Source organism: Astatotilapia calliptera, chromosome 13, assembly GCF_900246225.1.
Source record: "Astatotilapia calliptera chromosome 13, fAstCal1.2, whole genome shotgun sequence".
In the NCBI taxonomy this organism is placed as follows: Eukaryota; Metazoa; Chordata; class Actinopteri; order Cichliformes; family Cichlidae; genus Astatotilapia; species Astatotilapia calliptera.
The window spans coordinates 29,420,094-29,439,087 of record NC_039314.1 but is presented as its reverse complement, the minus strand read 5'-3'; the positions used below and the strand labels follow the sequence as shown (position 1 = coordinate 29,439,087).

At 45.4% G+C, this 18,994-nt stretch overlaps 1 protein-coding gene across 4 annotated transcripts in view; it reads right to left on the bottom strand.

Moving 5' to 3' along the window:
• Nucleotides 1-18,148, bottom strand: part of LOC113034728 (echinoderm microtubule-associated protein-like 6) — a 66,652-nt gene extending 48,504 nt beyond the window's left edge. For 2 of the 4 annotated variants that reach the window (XM_026189689.1, XM_026189691.1), the window contains exon 1: nucleotides 16,959-18,148. In XM_026189689.1, coding sequence (XP_026045474.1) covers nucleotides 16,959-17,155 — 197 coding nt within the window. In that variant the 5' untranslated portion in view covers nucleotides 17,156-18,148. The remainder of the gene's footprint in view (nucleotides 1-16,958) is intronic. The other 2 variants (XM_026189692.1, XM_026189693.1) reach the window with 1 other exon arrangement.
• Nucleotides 18,149-18,994: the final 846 nt, after the last annotated feature.

Here is an 18,994-nt window from a genome sequence, read left to right as displayed (position 1 = left end):
TCACGTCTCATTGAAGAAGCTTCTTCAGCTCTGAGAGTCTCGGGCATTCAAACCCCAGCGTCTCCATGCAAACAGGAAATGGAAATGGTTCACCTTCAAAATAAATGTTGTGCCATGTAAAACATGTTTTACTTTGAAGGCGAACATTTTTCGAGTTTTACCACCACTGTGTGAGTGGTTAGTGAGCATTTGCAGACCAACAGAAAAACTACAGGTTACCATGGAAATAGGCTCGTAACCAAAGCAGTCACTGGGTGATTTTTGGTACAGCGCCGTCTTTGCCATTGATGTCGTCCGGCGAGGCTCAGATGCCTGCATGAGCCACTCGTAAACCTGCCGTCTGCTCACTTCATCAACACTGTCCTGATGAAGTGATGTTCTCAGGCACTTGTTTCAGGTCTGACTGAAGAAAACACAGAGTACATTTTGGGAAAGACAGTCCTGTTAGACTGAGACATGTGCTTTATCAAAGCTGATATTCATGCAAATCTGCCCAAAGCTGCAACGATCTCCTGGTTCATCCCTCAGAGGAGCAGTCACCTTTGACCTCGTCGCTACTACAGGCTCCTTTCCATTCTCGTAAACAGCCTGACGCACAGCTCTGAATGAAAAGCATGTAGGTGAGTTTATTTATAGCAGGTGGTGAAATCAGGGCAGCTTCTATAAATAGCCCAGAGGAACTCCTCCTCCTGAGCGTGCTCGCGGTCCTGCATCAAACAATAAAAGCTTGTTTTCCCCGCTCGACCTTGCAGAGATAATTGAGAACACTGGGGAGTCTGCTGGAAAAATATTTCCATAAACCATCTGGACTCTTCTCCTGCTGCTACCAACAGACTCTTACATTCACAAAATTCAGCATATTTACAACAAACTGAAAGGATTTTACAGACAAATGTTTCTGTGCTGGAAACCAGCCGAGACCGAATCAGGTGGAAATGACAGCCAATAACATCTGAAAGGATCCCACCTGACCTCAAAGCATCCAACATAAAAGCAGGTCTCAGAGGCACAAACGCAGTCGAGTCGGTTTTTTAATATCTCATCATTGTTAATTACACGTTGGTTGCACAGTGAGTCGGTTTCCTGTAAGTTTTGCTTGAGTGGACACAGACAGCGACGGGCAGCTGTCACGGATGAACCGACACGCTGGAGCTCACGTCATGCACCGAGAAAATAAAACATTTCATGACTTCAAGTCCTTTCAGTTCAACTCAGGAGTAAGGCACAGCTCGTTATCAGCTAAAGATCCATCTACTATGGAAGAATCACAGGAACAGATTCAAATCTTCTCGTCAGGCTAAAGCGCAGAGCGTGTGGAGGCGGGATTCAGGACTTTAAATGATGATTCGCTTTAGAGAACCCCAACGTGAGCTCCCAGAAGAAGGAGGAGGAAGATGTTACAGGTCATCTTCAAAACGTCTTTTTACCAGGTGGGTGGAGCCAGTCACAGGAACTCTAGATTTCAGGGAGAGGAGCTAAAACAGCTCGTTTCAGACACAGAAGGCTTACTCTGAACTTGATTCATGCAAAGCTACTCCGGGAGAGTCCGACAATAAAAACGCTGAGCTGGAACGAGCAGAGCGGTGTGCTTTACTAGTTTTGAAGCACCTGACAGGTCGGCAGCTTTTATGCAGTATTTTTCTCTCAAAGCTGTGATCACATGACTGAGATCCACACCCAGCAGTCCAGAGCAAGTCTGTAAACCTGGGAGTCGCTGGCAGCGCCGAACAAACCAGTCCTTCTGAAAGTTACTGACCATCAGTCTTTTCAGACTTCAAACCGCCGTCTTCCTCCGTTTGTTCGCAGCTCGGAGGTTTGTCTGTGTAATGGAGGCAGATGATGTCGTCGCTGAGATCGGTTTGGTTTGAGCGCACAGAATCAGATCATCGCTTTGGGGTCGTGTACTTGGGGAAGTGCTGCTTGAATCCCTTCAACGAGAAATGATAGCGACATGCTCTCTGCTGGAGGATCCTCAACAGGCTTGCAGGCAGAGGAAAAGTTTCTGTTGAGTGAAATAAAAAACGTCTCATAAGAGTCTCGGAGGGAGGAAAGAAAGAACCTTTTCCTGACACTCAGCCATCTTTTCTTTTAAAGGCCACACGGTTCAGTTTCTCTTTCTCTCCTCACAATAAGTAGCTTAAACTCAGCCCCCAGCCCTTTGAGAGCCGCACTGCAGAGTGACATAACACCCCGAGAGGTTTGAGTAAATCTGAGTGTGCGTGAGTGCCAACAGATCGTGGGAACACTGGCAGCCGCGGGGCAGATTAATGGTGGGATGCTGGACAGATAATTTCTTAGTCATCATCTTAATGAAGACCAGCGAGCTGTGAATCCACGGAGCCACCAGGTCTGCGCCGCACGCTGCCATTTACAGAGTCTGGCAAATGAACAGAAGCACGAAACAAAAGAGCCTTCAAGGAATTATTCCCTCTGCTTTTCACGAGTCATTGAGCAGCGATCTGGAGAGTGAAAACAGCCGCGCTCAACCCAGATTCTCCTCACTCGATCGGAAGGCGCACGCCGCCGGTTATTTATCGAGAACTTGGAATAATCTTAAATTATCGGAGCTTGTATCCCAGTCACGGACAGATTGCTGAATGAGCCCGGGGGGCGTATTTTACATAATGTGTTGCAGTGTTTAGTGCAACGTGTGTGCAGCGGAGTGTCAGCAGTCAGCCGGCCTCTCTTCATCAGCTCGGTGACCTGAATGCTCAGCTGTAGTGTTTCAGCCCATGTCGTCACCTGAGAGCCGAAGTGAAACCAGCTTCAACCTCCGGGGCTGGAAAATAAAGCTGAAATGTGCAGTTCCTCTAACGTCCAGCAGAGGCAGCAGTGACTCCCATTTTTAAACTTTAAAGCAGAAATAAACATGTTTACAGCCTGATACACAAACCGCCTCTACTTGCCTCCTTCATAACACCTGTACAGGAGGGAGGAGGCTTTTAGATTTCACCATTATTAGGGGCGTGGCCTCTTTGACTGACAGGTGGATGGTGACACAGGTGGCTGTAGCTGCTAGCTTCACCTGAACTGCACCTGTGGGCTGTGTTTGTGCTGTTTGTAATTATCTGACCAATGACATGTGCATGTTGTTGCTGCACACCTGCAGCATGCACACAGCAGATTGAGATTATTGTGTGATAATAGGCTCTGAGTTTGGACGTGCATCATCAAATGTGACTTTTAGATTTCTTCAGTTTTAAACGGCTGACAAAAACAAGCTCGCCCATCCATCTCGTCCCAGTTATCCCATTCAGGGTCGTGGGGGTGCTGGAGCCTCTCCCAGTTGTCACAGGCTGAGAGGCGGGGTACACCCTGGGCAGGTCTCCAGCCTGTCGCAGAGACACAAACATTCACACACTGATTCAGAATCACCAGTTAACCTCACACGTGTGCCTTTGGACTGTGACAGGAAGCCCGAGAGAATCCAATGCTAACATCACACAACCAGAAATAAGCTCACAGAAATGCAAAATAACCAAAAAAGGCACAAAAAGGAGAAAACACGACTCCAAAGACGCTGCAAACAAAACATCTGCTGCAAACTTTACTTCACACGAGAGCCAGCAGCATCTCTGCAACCGTGAACGCATCACTGACCACTCAGCCGCTAACTACAACAACAACACTAACTCCCATCTTCATCCCGCCTGATCAGCTCTGCCACTTCCTGTTGAGAAGGAAATGAGCTACTCTTTGCTTCACACACACACACACACACACACACACACACACACACACACACACACACACTGCCTGCGGTGTCCCTGCTAGTTAGCGTTAGCTGCTCAACTGGTTGGTTTAGTGGTTGCTGATGATGCTCATGATGCTGCTGATGATGATGATGAGCCTGCAGGTCTGACTGCCTCTCTGCTTTCTGTGCTAGCAGATGCATGAAGTCCAGCCCTCCTTCATCCAGCAGGGACGTCTACACAGTTTCATTTAAGTCCCCTTGTCTGTAGTTTCTTTGCTCTAATCGCTTCCTGCAAACTGTTGTCTGTGAGGTAAGAGGACAAACACCGGGCGCAGCTTATCCACTGAAAGGCGGCTCATCGGGCAAGCAACTAACACCAGAACCCAGACGTCCTAAAAACCCTACAGATGCACAGAAACTGCTGCTCAGGGAGGAGGGTGAAGGAGGCTTCATCAGAGCACATTTACTGTAAACCAGTGCAGCGTGTTTGGAAGATGCTCTGAAGCTTTGCTGCTGTAAAACCAACAGGAACAGCCGTCTGCTCTGAGCAGGTCATAGACTGTATATCAAAGATGGACAGCTTAATATGACCTAGTATGATGTGCAAATTAATGTGTGTTAATATCACACATAGTACAAAATACTAATACAAACATGTAAAACAAGAATAAAGTAAGTGTGCATGCAAGTGACAAATTTAACCACAGCGTGTGTGTGTGTGTGTGTGTGTGTGTGTGTGTGTGTGTGTGTGTGTGTGTGTGTGTCGGGAGGGATTTGAATGTTGTCCTGGATGTGACACTAACAACTTTTCCACAGCTTCTCTCTTGGGGCTTTGATTTATCAATGTTCAGCGTTTCTGTAAGAAATGGCAGAGAAACAGTTTGTTTTCACTCATGTTTACAGTTTAAGAGAAGAAGCTGTGATTGTTCAGAGCCTCTAATATCAAAGAGAGAATTTATGTCCGTACGAGGCCTCAGTCTGATGTGGGTGTGATCTTATCAGACACAAATATCACAGAAATGCTGCAAAACTGAAAAATATCAAACATGCTGATTAAAAATATGAATCATGGTTCATTTTTAACCCTCTAAAGCCGGTCGGAGCGGGCACGCTCCGTTTTGCGTAACTATTTTTAAATCCCTGTAGAACCGGAACCACGTAAGTTAGCGCAATAAATTTTTTTTGCATGTGAAACCGTAGGAGTTGTACTTACATCTTATGCCATCAGCTTGTCCTCGGTCACAGTTTCCTTCCACATATAGCTTTGCAAAAATTGCATAAAAAGCGCTTGCAGGAACAAAAACATAATATCTATCGCATGTCCGCCATTACCTGCCCGAAACCGGAAGTGACATCATTTTCACGGAAATGTCGTTTTTTTTACCTTCAGGGACTTATAAGCCTATACTGGTGTTTTTAAAAGTTATGTTTGACTTAATGACTTTCTGTATGTTTCTGTGATGCTTAGAACTCGAGTTGCACTGCTGGAAATAGTTTATTTTGATGCACATGCTGTTTTTTTTGTTGTTGTTTTTTACAAATTTGCATTATAATATTTATTTTCGTTTTTCCTGCAGTATATAAAAATTGGTGTATCTCAAAAATAAAACTATGAAGACACTTAACTCATTCACTGCCATTGACGTCTATAGCCGTCAATTGCAGTGAATGAGTCAATGGGTTTAACTCATTCACTGCCAATGGCTGGCAGTGAATGAGTTAAAATAAATTTCCTGTTGTTGGAAACTATTTTTTTCAACTTCAACTTTTTTGTATTTGGGCTATAACGGTTGTATAGCAACTTGAAATGCTCCCAAAAATGGCACTACAGCAAGTAAAAAGATAAAGATAACCGGACTTGGTTCTATGGCAGGTCTTAAGGGGTTAAGAGACAGAGAGTAAAGTGGACGGTACAACCTTGGTTTTAATAGCAAACTCATTGTAACCTGGAACGGTACAAACGTGACTCCCCAGGATTGATTTTTAGTTTTCCACTGGGTTCTGTTGCTAGTTATTTAACATAAACTAATGTAGGGGGTCTGTCAGGGCATCCACACAGACAATAATATAATAATAAAAAATACATTTTATTTAAAAGCCCCTTTCAAGTCACCCAAGGACACTTAACAATAGAACAATGACAACGAAGAACAATGGAAAACAAAAAGCACAAGATAAAATAAACAATAAGTTCACAGTGAATATGCAGATTTGAACAGATGGGGGTCTCAGAATATCTGGGGGCCTCACCACCAGCTTTTAGCTCTGCTTCCCATGGTGCTGAGGCGCAAAGAAGGCACGGAAAGCTGGATAGAAGAAGAAGATTGAAGTGTTTAAGAGATCAGAAAGGTAAAATGGAGCGAGGACATGAAGGGCATTGAAGGTGAGCAGAAGAAGTTTGTATATTATCTGGAATTTCACAGGGAACCAGTGAACCTGAAGAAGGGGGGAGGGGGTCTGGCAGCAGAGTTTTAAACAGCTGAAGCTTATGGAGGGATTTTTGGGGGAGACCATGCAAGAGAGAATTCAAACAGTCAGTGTGGAAGGTAACAAGACTGTGGACAAGGATGGACGTAGACGTGGTGGAAGAGAAGGACGTTATCTGGTAGGTCTTAAAAGGTTAAGACAGACAGGACTCGCTCTCTGCCTCTGGATGACCAGTTTGTTTTACTCAGTCAAGCAGAAATACCATCAAAGCTGCACAGCAAACATAATGATGTCCTTTGGTTTGGTTTAGTGCTTCCTTTGTGTGTGTGTGTGTGTGTGTGTGTGTGTGTGTGTGTGTGTGTGTGTGTGTGTGTGTGTGTGTGTGTGTGTGTCTGTGTGTGTCAGTTGGTCGGTCAGGTTCTACCTGCAGGCAACCAACAGGAAGTGGGACAAGGGAAAGACAGAAAGGCGAGAGCAGGGGACGAGAGAAATAGAGTCAGATCCTTCATTCGTCAACAAAATGATGCAAAAACACAACAAATTCAGATTTGATGATGTGAAGTCTGCATTTAGCAGACAGCAGTACTTCATCACTGTAGTGAGGTCAGCCTTAGAGCTGGAGGCGAGTGCACGGTAGGCTACACGCTGCCTGTACGCAGAGCTGGTGCCGTTAGACGCTCTGTGTGGTGCGGGTGTGGTCTCTGACCCGCTGTGGAGGAGGGGTGGCACGGTGAGCTTCCGGGGCGGCACGGAGGCGGGGCCGAACAGGTGTTTGGGACGAGTGACTGATTGTGACTCTTCTTATGTTTCAGTGACAGTCGAGGAGGGAGAGCGGAGTGACCACTGAGTGGGAGTGTCTGCGTCCCGTGCATTAAGCCGAAACCAGATCACACCCTCTGTTTGTAGCCTCACCTACAGCCACGATCCAAGAGGGGTGTCGAGAAGAATCGCAGATAAGAGGAGGCAGACTATCTGACTGGGACGCCTCCGAGCTGGGGTGCAGGGATTCTGCCTGACAGCTTGGGAACACCTCAGCGTGGGGACTGGAGAACTGGTGCCAGAGGAACAACCTCCTTCTAAACGTCAGTAAGACAAAGGAGCTGATAGTGGACTTCAGCACTAAGCAGGAGAGGAACTACCAGACCCCCGTCATCAACGAGTGCCCAGTGGAGAGAGTGGACAGCTTCAAATACCTCGGAGTTCACATCACGCAGGACCTGTCATGGTCCTGTCACATCAACACCGTGGTGAAAAAGGCCCGACAGCGTCTCTACCACCTCAGACGCTTGAGAGACTTCCAACTGCCCTCCAAGGTGCTCAGGAACTTTTACTCGTGCACCATAGAGAGCATCCTGACGGGAAACATCTTAACCTGGTTCGGGAACAGCACCATGCAGGACAGACGAGCTCTACAGAAGGTTGTGCGGTCAGCTGAGCGCACCATCCGCTCCGAGCTCCCTGACCTGCACTCAATCTACAGCAGGCGGTGCTGGACCAAGGCCAGGAAGATGGTGAAGGACCTCAGCCATCCCAACAACAGACTGTTCTCTCTGCTGAGGTCAGGAAAGCGATTCCGCTCCCTGAAGACCAACACAGAGAGACTGAGGAGGAGCTTCTTCCCGCAGGCGATACGGTCTCTCAATCACACCACCACACAGTACTGATCCACACATATGGTTCTTACACACACACACTGGACATTTGTTTACACTAGTGGCCACTGCACAACTACACTGCGTGGTCATCTAATCTAATCACTTTGTCACAAGTCACTTAAATAAATCACTTTAAGCATATTTGCACTGCACAAGACACTTACACATGTGGATTGCACAACACTGGACATTATATTTCTTCATTTCCACTTAATACTGTACAGCTGCTGTTATTCTATATTTCTTCATATATTTTTATATATTTCTATATTGTGTATTTTGTTGTACAGTTATTTTATTTTTAACTTGAATTTTTATATTTTATTCCTTCCTAGTTAAATTTACCCTTCATTTTAATTTTCATATTTATTTCCTCTCCTATTCATAGTCTTTTTTTCTTTAGGTCACGAGCAGTTGTCTAAGCATTTCACTGCATATTGTACTGTGTATGAGACAAATAAAATTTGAATTTAAATTTGACTGGGGGACACTGAGGACTAGCTCTTGAGTCCAAGCCAGCTGGACCTCCTTTAAGTTCTCCCACCTGAACACCTGATCAAAGGTAACAGCCAAGAGTTTCCGTTACTATGGGAACAAAGTTGTCAGGTACACATATCAGAGCTTCAATTTTTTTTTAATTCAGATAATTTGCTGCAATCAGTTTCATTATAAGATGAATGCAGTGCCAAAGGACATATAGGTAGGTCCCAGGACCGAGCCCTGAGGCACACCACAAGAAAACCAGTCAAGAGCTGACCCAGAGACGACCACCCAGGTTCTAAGTCTCTCAATCAGTATCCTACGATCAGCAGGCAGCAGACAGATGCAAGAGTACCAGGGCTGAATATTCACCTTTATTTCTGCGCATTAAAATATCATTTGAAACTCAAGGAGGAGGCGTTTCATTGGAGAGCACTCGACTGAAATTTAACTAAAATGAGCAAAAATCTCACAACAACATCCCTCAAACACATCAATGATGCGTTTAGTATTTGGGCTGAATTTAAAAAGGCACATGCTGTGGACATGTGAGAAAACAAAGCTATACAATAAGACCTCAAACTTGAACACTGGTCAGAGTGTCAGAGCGTGCAGGAAGATCTTTACAGTCTGAGTCGGACTCGTGGAAAAGATGAAAAGCACGAAGCTGAAGGGAACTGAGATGTGAGAGCTGGAAATGTGAGCTGTGTGCAGCAGCAACCAGCGGCTGATAATTGCTGCCATTCAGCAGCCGCCTGTGCTTCTCTACAGAGGAACATAAAGGCTGATCGCCCTGCAGGAGGCCGCGGCCATGAAAGAGCCAATGAAAGAAAAAGACAGTCCCGCTCTCGCTCTTTCAGAAAAACTCAACGTGGATTTAATGCGTCTACATGGAGCCTGCAATTACTGCAGCGATCCATCAGGCAGGCGGGGAGGGGGGACGAGTGCAGTCATGATTCAGAGCTTTCAGCAGAAGCCACTGCACAATACCGGCACGAAGGAAAGAGTCAGCGCTAAAAGTCACTGTGAGGCTGTGTGACATCACTCTGTTTACTGCGGTTGGTACAAAACAGATGAAGAGTTTAATGTGTAATCGTTACTTTCTGGGTCATAAATAGAAAATACAGAGTAAACATCTCAACTCTCAGGTCTCCATATTTCTGCATCGTCACGGTGATTTTGAGGAACAGTGACCGAGTCAACGATCACCAAGACTAAAGGTCAAAGTTTCACCTGCTCGAAGCCACATCGAACACTTTTACTTTAAACATTAGACCTTCACACGGCTCGCACTACAGTGAAAACAGGAAGCTCCGATCTACTAGAACAAAAAGAAAATCAGCGGTACCCTGATGTTTGAACGTTTTCACATTAGGCGCCTGATTGCTAACAGGCAACCTGTCTCCAAGCAACTGCAACCCGACAGACTGACTGATGAAGGTTGGCAAATATTTGGCGTCTAGTTTTCAAACGCAGAAGATTTTCAACATGTTGCAGTCAGCTGCGATGCTCAAATGGTTGTATACTGGTTACAAAAACAAGGCTGCAGTAAAACTCCAGTCCTGCAGCAACGACGCTGTTATGGGTGGAGGAACAGGTGTGGGGTTCTAGCTGCACTCTTAGGCCCACATAACCGCAAACACTAGGTTTGTTGTGAAAAAGTGCTGTGGGTATTTACAGAGAGAGCAAAGTATGTCTTGATGCATCCTCAGTCATCCAGGTAAGGAAATCCCAAAAGGTTGATTCTGTTCATCTGGATGTTTTCATTGGGGGAAACGTTTGGTCATCATCCTGGTGACTCCTTCAGTCTCAGCTGACTGCAGGTTTCCAACCTTATAAACAGGACATTTGCATAATGACTGAAACCAGCCCACTGAAGGAACAATGGGCTGGGAGCTCAGTTTATGATTATTAATGTGCAAATTCTCATGACCACTGATCAAAGACCACTGATCAATCGCCATGATCGTGGGTGCGATCGTGGCTCAAGAGTCGGGCGTTCGCCTTGTAATCGGAAGGTTGCCGGTTCGAGCCCCGGCTCCGACAGCCTGAGTCGTTGTGTCCTTGGGCAAGACACTTTACCCGTTGCCTACTGGTGGTGGTCAGAGGGCCCGGTGGCGCCAGTGTCCGGCAGCCTCGCCTCTGTCAGTGCGCCCCAGGGTGGCTGTGGCTACAATGTAGCTGCCATCACCAGTGTGTGAATGTGTGTGTGAATGGGTGGATGACTGGATGTGTAAAGCGCTTTGGGGTCCTTAGGGGCTAGTAAATTATGGATTTCCTGCTCAAATCCAAACCACTGCACTGGCTTTGGTCACCTGATGATGCTCCCAGTATAACACAGACTCCATACAGGAACCAAAACCAGCAGTGATGTGGCTTCAATCATCTGTGCTGTGTTGGTAATCAACTGAAGCACAAAAATAAAAAGTAAAAGATTCTACTTAATAAAGCGTGCCCTGATTGGTTCTTCATAATCAAAGGGTGCTGAAGATCATGTCTGAAAGCTGGAGCCAAACCAGAGGTGGACACAAACAAACCTGCTGAGGAACAGAGTGGAAAGAAGATGATCTGGAGCCCAGTGGGAGATTTAAAATGAACACATGCAAGAAAATCCTCAAACATCTGGCAGCAGAAGAAATTCTGCATGAAGAGTGATCCAAACTTTCTACGAGCTGTTCCAGAACACCTTCTGATGACGGGGTGAAGTTACTTTGCACAGAAGATTCAACATTTATTCCACAGGGGCGACTTCAAAGACGACAAAATGTTTGCTAATCCAAATGTGTCAAAAAAAGCTAACCGTTGCCTTGTGATGCACTTTTGTCCCACGTGATTTTGAACGTGTCCTGGAACCTCGTCGCTTCAGGCTGCGCCAAACTGCTGAGCGGGCGACCGGTGCTTTTATTGTGGCGGGGCTGTCGCTGACTGGGCTGACTGAAAAGCAAACGTAAATGGTTTCGCGGAGAGCAGCCGCCACTCAGCACACACGAACTCCATCAGAGGACACAAACCTGGCATCAGAGTGTCAGCACAGCTCATTTCCATCTGAGCCATCATCACGCTTTTCACTTTTCTCTTTACCAGACGCAACAAATGTACAGGAAGTGCACAAACAGGAAAAACTTTACTTAGTTTGACCTTAAAAACATGAAACTGTGACTTCATTTCACATGATGATAAACTCTGATTTAATAAAGTGTCAAAGCAAAGACAGACTCTACAGTAAATCCTTTACAGACTCTGATGTGTGACCTGAACTAAGACGCAAGAAAAAAAACTTATGTAACTTAAGATTTGAGGCTTTTTTAGTTTCTGATTGATGAATATATCGTCCCACACTTTGAAACAGCTTTCAGACTTTTACTTATAGTTTATAGTCTAAGGCTACGTTCACACTGCAGGCGAAAGCGCATCAAATCCGATTTTTTTGACCCTATGCGAACCATATCCGATCATGGTCTGACAGTGTGAACGGCACAAATCCGATATTTTCAAATTCGATCTGGGTCACTTTCGTATGTGGTGCTGAATCCGATACATATCCGATGTTTTAGAAAGCGACTGCTGTTTGATGGTCATGTCACATTAAATCCGTCTTTTACGTCACTGACACAAGACGGACGCCAATTATGAGCGCCTGAGAAGACATCGTGAACGCTTCCTGTCCATCCAGTGTAGATGTTAGTGAAACTGTTGGGAAGACAACGTTGGAGAAACGTGAACATTTTATTTGTACTGTATAATCTGCAGATTCTGACAGAAATCTGCAGCTGTCCTTTGACGCACCGCTCCTCTAAAACAGCAATAAGGATCATTATTAGGTTATTTACATTATTATGTAAATAACCTAATAACTTAAAGCAAAAATTGGGAAACGTAAAGTCCAAAGTCTTTATATTAAGGCCATCAGTCAAACAATACTGTTGCTCTGGGTCTAAACAGAGCGCGTTGTGTGTGACATCTTCTTTTGCGCATGCGGCCGCTTTGAGCGTTCACACTAGAGCGCGTTTGCTGTCGCATTTTATTTGTAGTGTGAACGAGCAGACAAAAAAATCAGATTTGATCAAAAAATCGGAATTGAGCATCAAGACCTGCAGAGTGAACGCAGCCTTAGTGACTCAGAGAAAATAACCTGCAGACCGTCTGCAGCCCTGAACTAAACATGTGACTAAACATGTGACCTGCTGGTTGAAGCTTTTCCCAAACTGCTCTGTGTTTGTTCGTGCACCCTGCAAGAAGAGCTTTGCATGACATGCAGTTAAAAATAATGCCTCTGTGTCTAATCCTGCTACGCTGTGGAGCCCATCGGCTCCTCCTGTCTGAAACAAGCTACTGAAGGCCTCAGTCACTCAACCTGGCAACCACCGGGTTGCTAGGGAAGAAATGAAAACGTCCCAACTGGTTGCCAGTTGTTGCTAGATCAGTGCAGCAAAAATCTCATGATTGTTTTTTCTCCCCTCACCTCCAACCAATCACAGCAGATGGCCCCGCCCCTCCCTGAGCCTGGTTCTGCCAGAGGTTTCTTCCTGTTAAAAGGGAGTTTTTCCTTCCCACTGTCGCCAAAGTGCTGCTCATAGGGGGTCATATGATTGTTGGGTTTCTCTGTGTTATTGTACAGACTGTGTGAACTCTTTTGATTGGTCTTTGGTCAGGAACAGATCGCCGTGGTGTTAAGAAGAGTGCAACACAAACTGGAAACAGACCGTTTGCGGTCCGAGTAAAAACAATGGCTTCAACAGTAAGCCAGAGCTTTTATTTTGAAAGTAAACACTGGTATCTCTGCTACCTGCTCTGTTCACCTGAACTCTAATATTTTGTTTCCTGCGACTAGTTCAGACCTAAAAAAAAAACAACAACAAAAAAAACAGGTCCAGGTTTAAAGGTGCCGTTAAACCCAGGACTGCAAAATCAGGTGGAGACAGCAGCTGCAGGATGGAGGTCAGACGTGCTCTGGTTGGAGCCATTAAGGATATTTTTAAGCTCTGAGAGCAGAGCTGGTCTCCGTCCGTTCGGACTGTGACGGCGAGCTGGCACATTTCCCCTCTGGCTGATGAAGAGGCCCATACATCAGCCGGGACCAGAGACATTTCCTCCAGACCGAGAAGCAGACGCAGCACCGGACGGTGGCCTGAAGGGGACACGCTGTTCACCGCGTCGTCCTCTTTTTAAATCCACACAAACACGTTTTTCTTTTTCGACTGTGACGAATGTTCAGGCAGCATGAAGAAAACTGTGTGTGTGTGCGTGCGTCTGTTTAACAATCTCTTTTTTAACTTGTCTAGTTTTGTGTCTCTTCTGTGTTTTTTATCATTATTCAAGTCAATCATGATTTTGAGACTTTTGAGAAACGACTGTGGGTAAAAACATGTATTAGATATTTAAAACATACTTTTAAAATATTTTTAGGATATTTAAAAATATTGATCTAAAATTTGAGTTTGTTATACTTTTAAGAAATTTTACCTTTTTAGTATTTTTCATATTTCCCCTTTTTTAAGGTATTTTTTTTAACTTTTTAAAAACACATGATATTCATTTTATTTTCTGACATTTTATTAGCCTAATGTTTGTAGAAAATCCTGTTTTATTTGTATTTCTTATGTCATTTTTAACATTTTACTTTTTATGGAATTTTTTCCGAAACATTGATTTTTCTTTCATGTTTTTACATTCGTGCAGATTTTAGGACAGTTTGTTTGTTTGGTTAGCAGATTATTTTCAGTGGAAGTTTTTGTTAGTTTTCCAGATATATTCACGTCTTTTGGATAGTTTATATAAAAAAAAATTAGAATCTCTTATACAATCTTTTTAAGGAATTTTTCTATTTTATCTTCTGGATTTTATTTGTGACGTACATTTCAGTATTTTTCAGCTTTCTTTACTATTCCTTCATTTGACTTTGTTCTTAATAATCTGAGGATTTTACTGATGTTCCTTTTGGTATTTTTTCAGATGTTACTAAATGTATTTATTTTAATTAACGATCTGAATTTAAACTGTGACTGACAGGTCTTAATAACTTTGGTCAGCAGAAACCTGCAGTCAGCTCTGAGGGAAAATTTGGCACAAACACAAATTTAACAACCCTGACAGAGAGACAGCATCCAGCTATTCAATTAGTCTCACACACACACACACACACACACACACGCTCCAGGCTGCAGCTGACTTGCCATATAAACTGTCCAAACACGCCTGCTGCTGCTGCAGTGACTCACAGGCTGTTCAGTGTTGGTGAATACACAGGTGTGTGTGTGTGTGTGTGTGTGTGTGTGTGTGTGTGTGTTGTGAATGAGCGACCTCGCTGAATCATCTCCCTCCTCCACTCGCTCCAATTTGCTCTCAGAGAAAATCCCTCTGCTGCTTCTCGCCTCAGCTCAGGGCTTTTTCAACTTTTCATTCAAAATGTCGAAAATGTTCCCAGAGATAAAACGCGACCGACCAGAAGGGCAAAATTATTCCACAAGCAGCCCCGACTCCAAAAAAGATTTCATATAAAAGTCTGTTTTATCTCAGTGGCTCCAAATCCAGGAGCAGCTTCCCACAGGAAGTTTTACTGAGACCAAATCCTGCAGGAGAAACTGGTCTGACAGGAGGGAACTAACATTCCCGATGCTGCTGGGAATTTTTCCAGTTTGAAAGAGAGACTCAAAGAGTTTATTAGTATCTTTAAAAAATAACTCAGGAATCAAATCTGTGCTTTGTCAAAATGAAGTCTGAGCCAATCGAGTGCTGCTCTTCCTTCGTGTGTGTGCTTAGTGTAAAACGTCCACGCCTGTGCTGCGATCACGTCTACCTGCACAGCCAATGCATGCACACCGTCTCATGCCTCACAGGTCAGCACGCTGTGTTCGCCCCTTTAAGGCTCTGTGGACCCACTGACTGTGCCCTGTGATGTGTTCCTCCACAGCCATCACACTGTGAAAACCTCACATCCCCAACAAAGTGCCAAAATTGCCCTCAAAGCGATGCAAACTAGCTAAAAAGTCCTGATGGGGAAACAGACTCGTGTTACATAAGTGTCAGATAATCCCAGATTAAAGCTTTTAGGTGTTTGTGAGCTGGTTTCACTCTGAATTAATTAGTCCACGCACATCCACGAGCTGCCTTGAGAGTGGTTCGCAGGATTTCTCTGAACACGATGCTTTTTTGTTTTCCACAGTTGTCTGTTGCTTCATGATGGTGTGCTAACGGCCACCAAGGGTTAAATAAATATCATAAATAAGCAGTGAGGTAAGGAGGTGTGGAAATAAAAACAGATATTTAAAGCTGTAAACTGAGGATGAAAAACTCAAATTCACACAACATTAAAGCAGCTGTGAAACGAGTGCACAACCACCACTGTGCAACAGCAACAAAAATATAAAACATTATTATGTTAACATGCTTCCTGTCTCGGTGTAAACCTGCTCGTGTTTAGATTTGAACTTCTGTCAAACTGAAGGACAAACCAAACTGTGTGGGAGCGATAAAAAAAAACCCACGAAGGTCCAAAAAACATCTCAAAAGAGACAAAAGCACCGAGATGAGTCACAGGACTGAGTGTAACGAATATCCTTTCTCTGCTTCTTTTTGTTTAATAACGTTGTCGTTTTTAAGAATTATAAGCTTCACCACATTTCCACCATGCAGACAAAGTTTATCTTGTGCTGCCACATGTTGCACCACCAGCAGTCAGGCTACAGCCCGACACATTTAAATGGTCTGAGGTGTTTACTGGAACTTTCACAGGCGATTAAAGTCAGCATTACTGAAGCTTATGGTAGCTCAACATCTGCACAGGATTCATGTCCCTGCCAGAGTTACAGTGGAATTACACCCCGTGACCTGCAATGCTCCTCCCACAACGTAACCACGACAACTGTTATTGGCTGCAGGAACGAGAGACCGTTTTATTTTTGGATTTCTGTGTTTTCGTTCTGCTTTATTATTGCCGTTCTATTTAAAATATTAGAAAAGACGATTTTTTTTAAAGGCTGCCCCCTTGTGGTGAATGTTGTCATTGAATTTACCGCAGGGTTTTACGAACAGTACCTTTAATGTCATTTATGATATTTTGTAGTATCTCTTTGCTTCAGGGTTTAGCCTTACTGAATCAGACTCCACAGATAAAACAGAAAGTTTTATGTTTGCAGATCTTATCTTGGATTATCACTCTCACAATCACAATGCTCATGTTTAAAAGGCCACTAATGAGATAATGTGCAACAGACTGAAGGAACAGGAAGCCAGGAGGACCATCAGATCTTCTACTGCTTTTCCCTTTATGAAAAGCTCACACAGCAGGGACAGCGACACTTTGGTTTAACTTGTTTTTTATGGCAAAATGACTCTTAAATCACACAAACTGTGAACACACACACGAAACACATATTTATAAATTCAGTGTGAATCACTGGCTCTCAGGGTGTCAGAAACATGCTTAGAGAAAGTAAAGAGAAAAAAGACGTTTCAGAACTCGCCTGAGAATCTGAAGGTTTTTAGGATTTGTGAGGATCTCAGCGAGTCAGTGAGCGACGTTGGAACATGTTCGGATTTATAATGAAAAATAACGTCCAACCGCTAATTCGGCACCATTTAATGTGACATAGCAGAGCGATCCGGGTTGTTAGGGAGGCTCATGCTGTGACTCAGAGATATTGATTCTGAGACCTGGAAGTCTCGATCGATAACCCATCACGTGACCTGTGCAGGGGGCTCACCTGATGATGTCGTCATTGTGTCCCAGGTAGAACCGCTGGCTGTGCTCTCTGGTGTTGTAAACCACTCCAACCCCGGCCACGAAGTACACCACCTCCTTCCCCGCCGTGTAGTACAGGTTATTCCGGCACTGGTGCCCCCGGTACCCGTAGACCCAGTCCAGTCTGAGCCGGCAGCCCGGGGCGCTCCGGTCCGACATATTCGCTCATCTGAGGGGCTCCGGTACCGCCCGCCCGCTCCCGCAGCTCCTCCCTCTGGATCCAGAGACCCGGTAACGGAACTGTGAGTGGGGTCACCTGCCTGAGCCGGAGTCACCGAGTTCGGCTGTCGTCTGAAGAAAAGTTCGCGCCCACAGCTTCAGGACTCGGACTTCCTTCGACTCTTCATCACGATGCACGCGCAGAAGCTGATTGGACGTCAGCTCCGAGATTTACCGTAAATGTGATGGTTCATATTCCTCCGTTCATGTGATGCCGTGACTGTAATCCTCGCGTAAAGTCTGAGTCCTCTGGTTTCAGCACCGTGAGACCTTCATCATCTCCGCGATTCCCCGGGAGCTGCTCCCGCCGAGCCTCCCCACTCAGAGCCGTTTCACTGCAGCTGGAATCACCACGCGAGAAACTTTTCCACGTTTATCACTCTCTCACTCCTTCCACCCACTCCTCAAAAACACGGAGGACGCGAACAGTCTGGAAACTTCTCCAAACCCACAAAACCAAAGTCAGCGGCTGGTGGAGGATTTAATCCCTCCGTGCTCTAATCCTCCATCCCGACCGGCCGCCTCCATCCTGCCCCCCGCGCGCTCACAGCACCTTCTCCCCGGGAGGATCGCGGCTCATTCACAAATCTGCGCGCGAGTAAAACCAGCAGTCAGGAAGTCAAACGACCCAGAGCCGCAAAATCAACGAAGAAGAAGCGACCGCGCAGCGGAGGAGAGGATGACAGCGAGTGTTTAATCCCGGCAGATGAGCCAACTCCAGCGGGCAGAGGCGGGGAGCAGCCCCGGGCTCACAGCGCAGCATCCCGGCCGGATGACGGAGAGGAAAGTCCTGACTCCCCACAGCGGGAGGAGGAGCAGAGCATCCTCCACCCGCAGGCAGACTCACGGGCGGAGCAGGCGGAGGCACAGCCGGAGCTTCTGCTTCGAGGAGCGTACTGTCGCGTGCAGCGGGGAGCCTCCTGAGCCAGGAGTCTGTGACGTTTGCTCGCTCCTTTTCCCGACGTGACGAGCACGCGCATCAGCGGACACGCGACACAGCACTGCGCCCAACTTCCGATGCTGAGCCTTCTAAAATAAAAGCACCATTAAAAGGTCCGCAGCTCAGCTGTCGGTTCCGCGGAATCAGGAAGTGACGGAGTACTTTTACTCAGACTCAACAGCATGACGTCAGAGGGTTTCACACTAATCATTTTATTAAAGATGAAAGAATTTAGACAGGTGTTCGTTTGACTTTGGGACTTGAAGCGGAGTTTGGACCTGTATTGTCCAAAGTTTTCAGCATCAAAATACCTCAAGTTAAAAGCAGGCACAGTAAAAGTACTCAGTTACTTACATGATGTTATCGTATTTATGTGTATGACACTTTGATGTTGTTGGAAATGATTTTATTTTCTCTGATATTTTATCAGCCTCTTTATCATGGATCTGCTCGTGGATTTTGGATTTCCTTACAAACAGGCCACAGAAGGTCAGGGTGGGCAACCTTACATCATCTGCTATCACCATGAACACAGGAGCACCGCAGGGCTGCGTTCTCACTCCAGCTCTCTTCACTCTATTCACACACGACTGCAAACCCATCCACTCCTCTTCTAACACCGTCGTGAAGTTTGCTGATGACACTACAATAGTGGGAAGGATGTCAGACAGCAAGTCTCACTGCAGAGAGGACGTCCAACATCTAATCAGATGGTGTGGAAACAACGAGCTGGTTCTGAACACTGCCGAAACAAAGGAGATCGATGTAGAGACAGAAGAGCCAAGAAAACAACACGACCACCCCTCCACATAAATGGTGAGGAAGCTGAGGGTGAATGA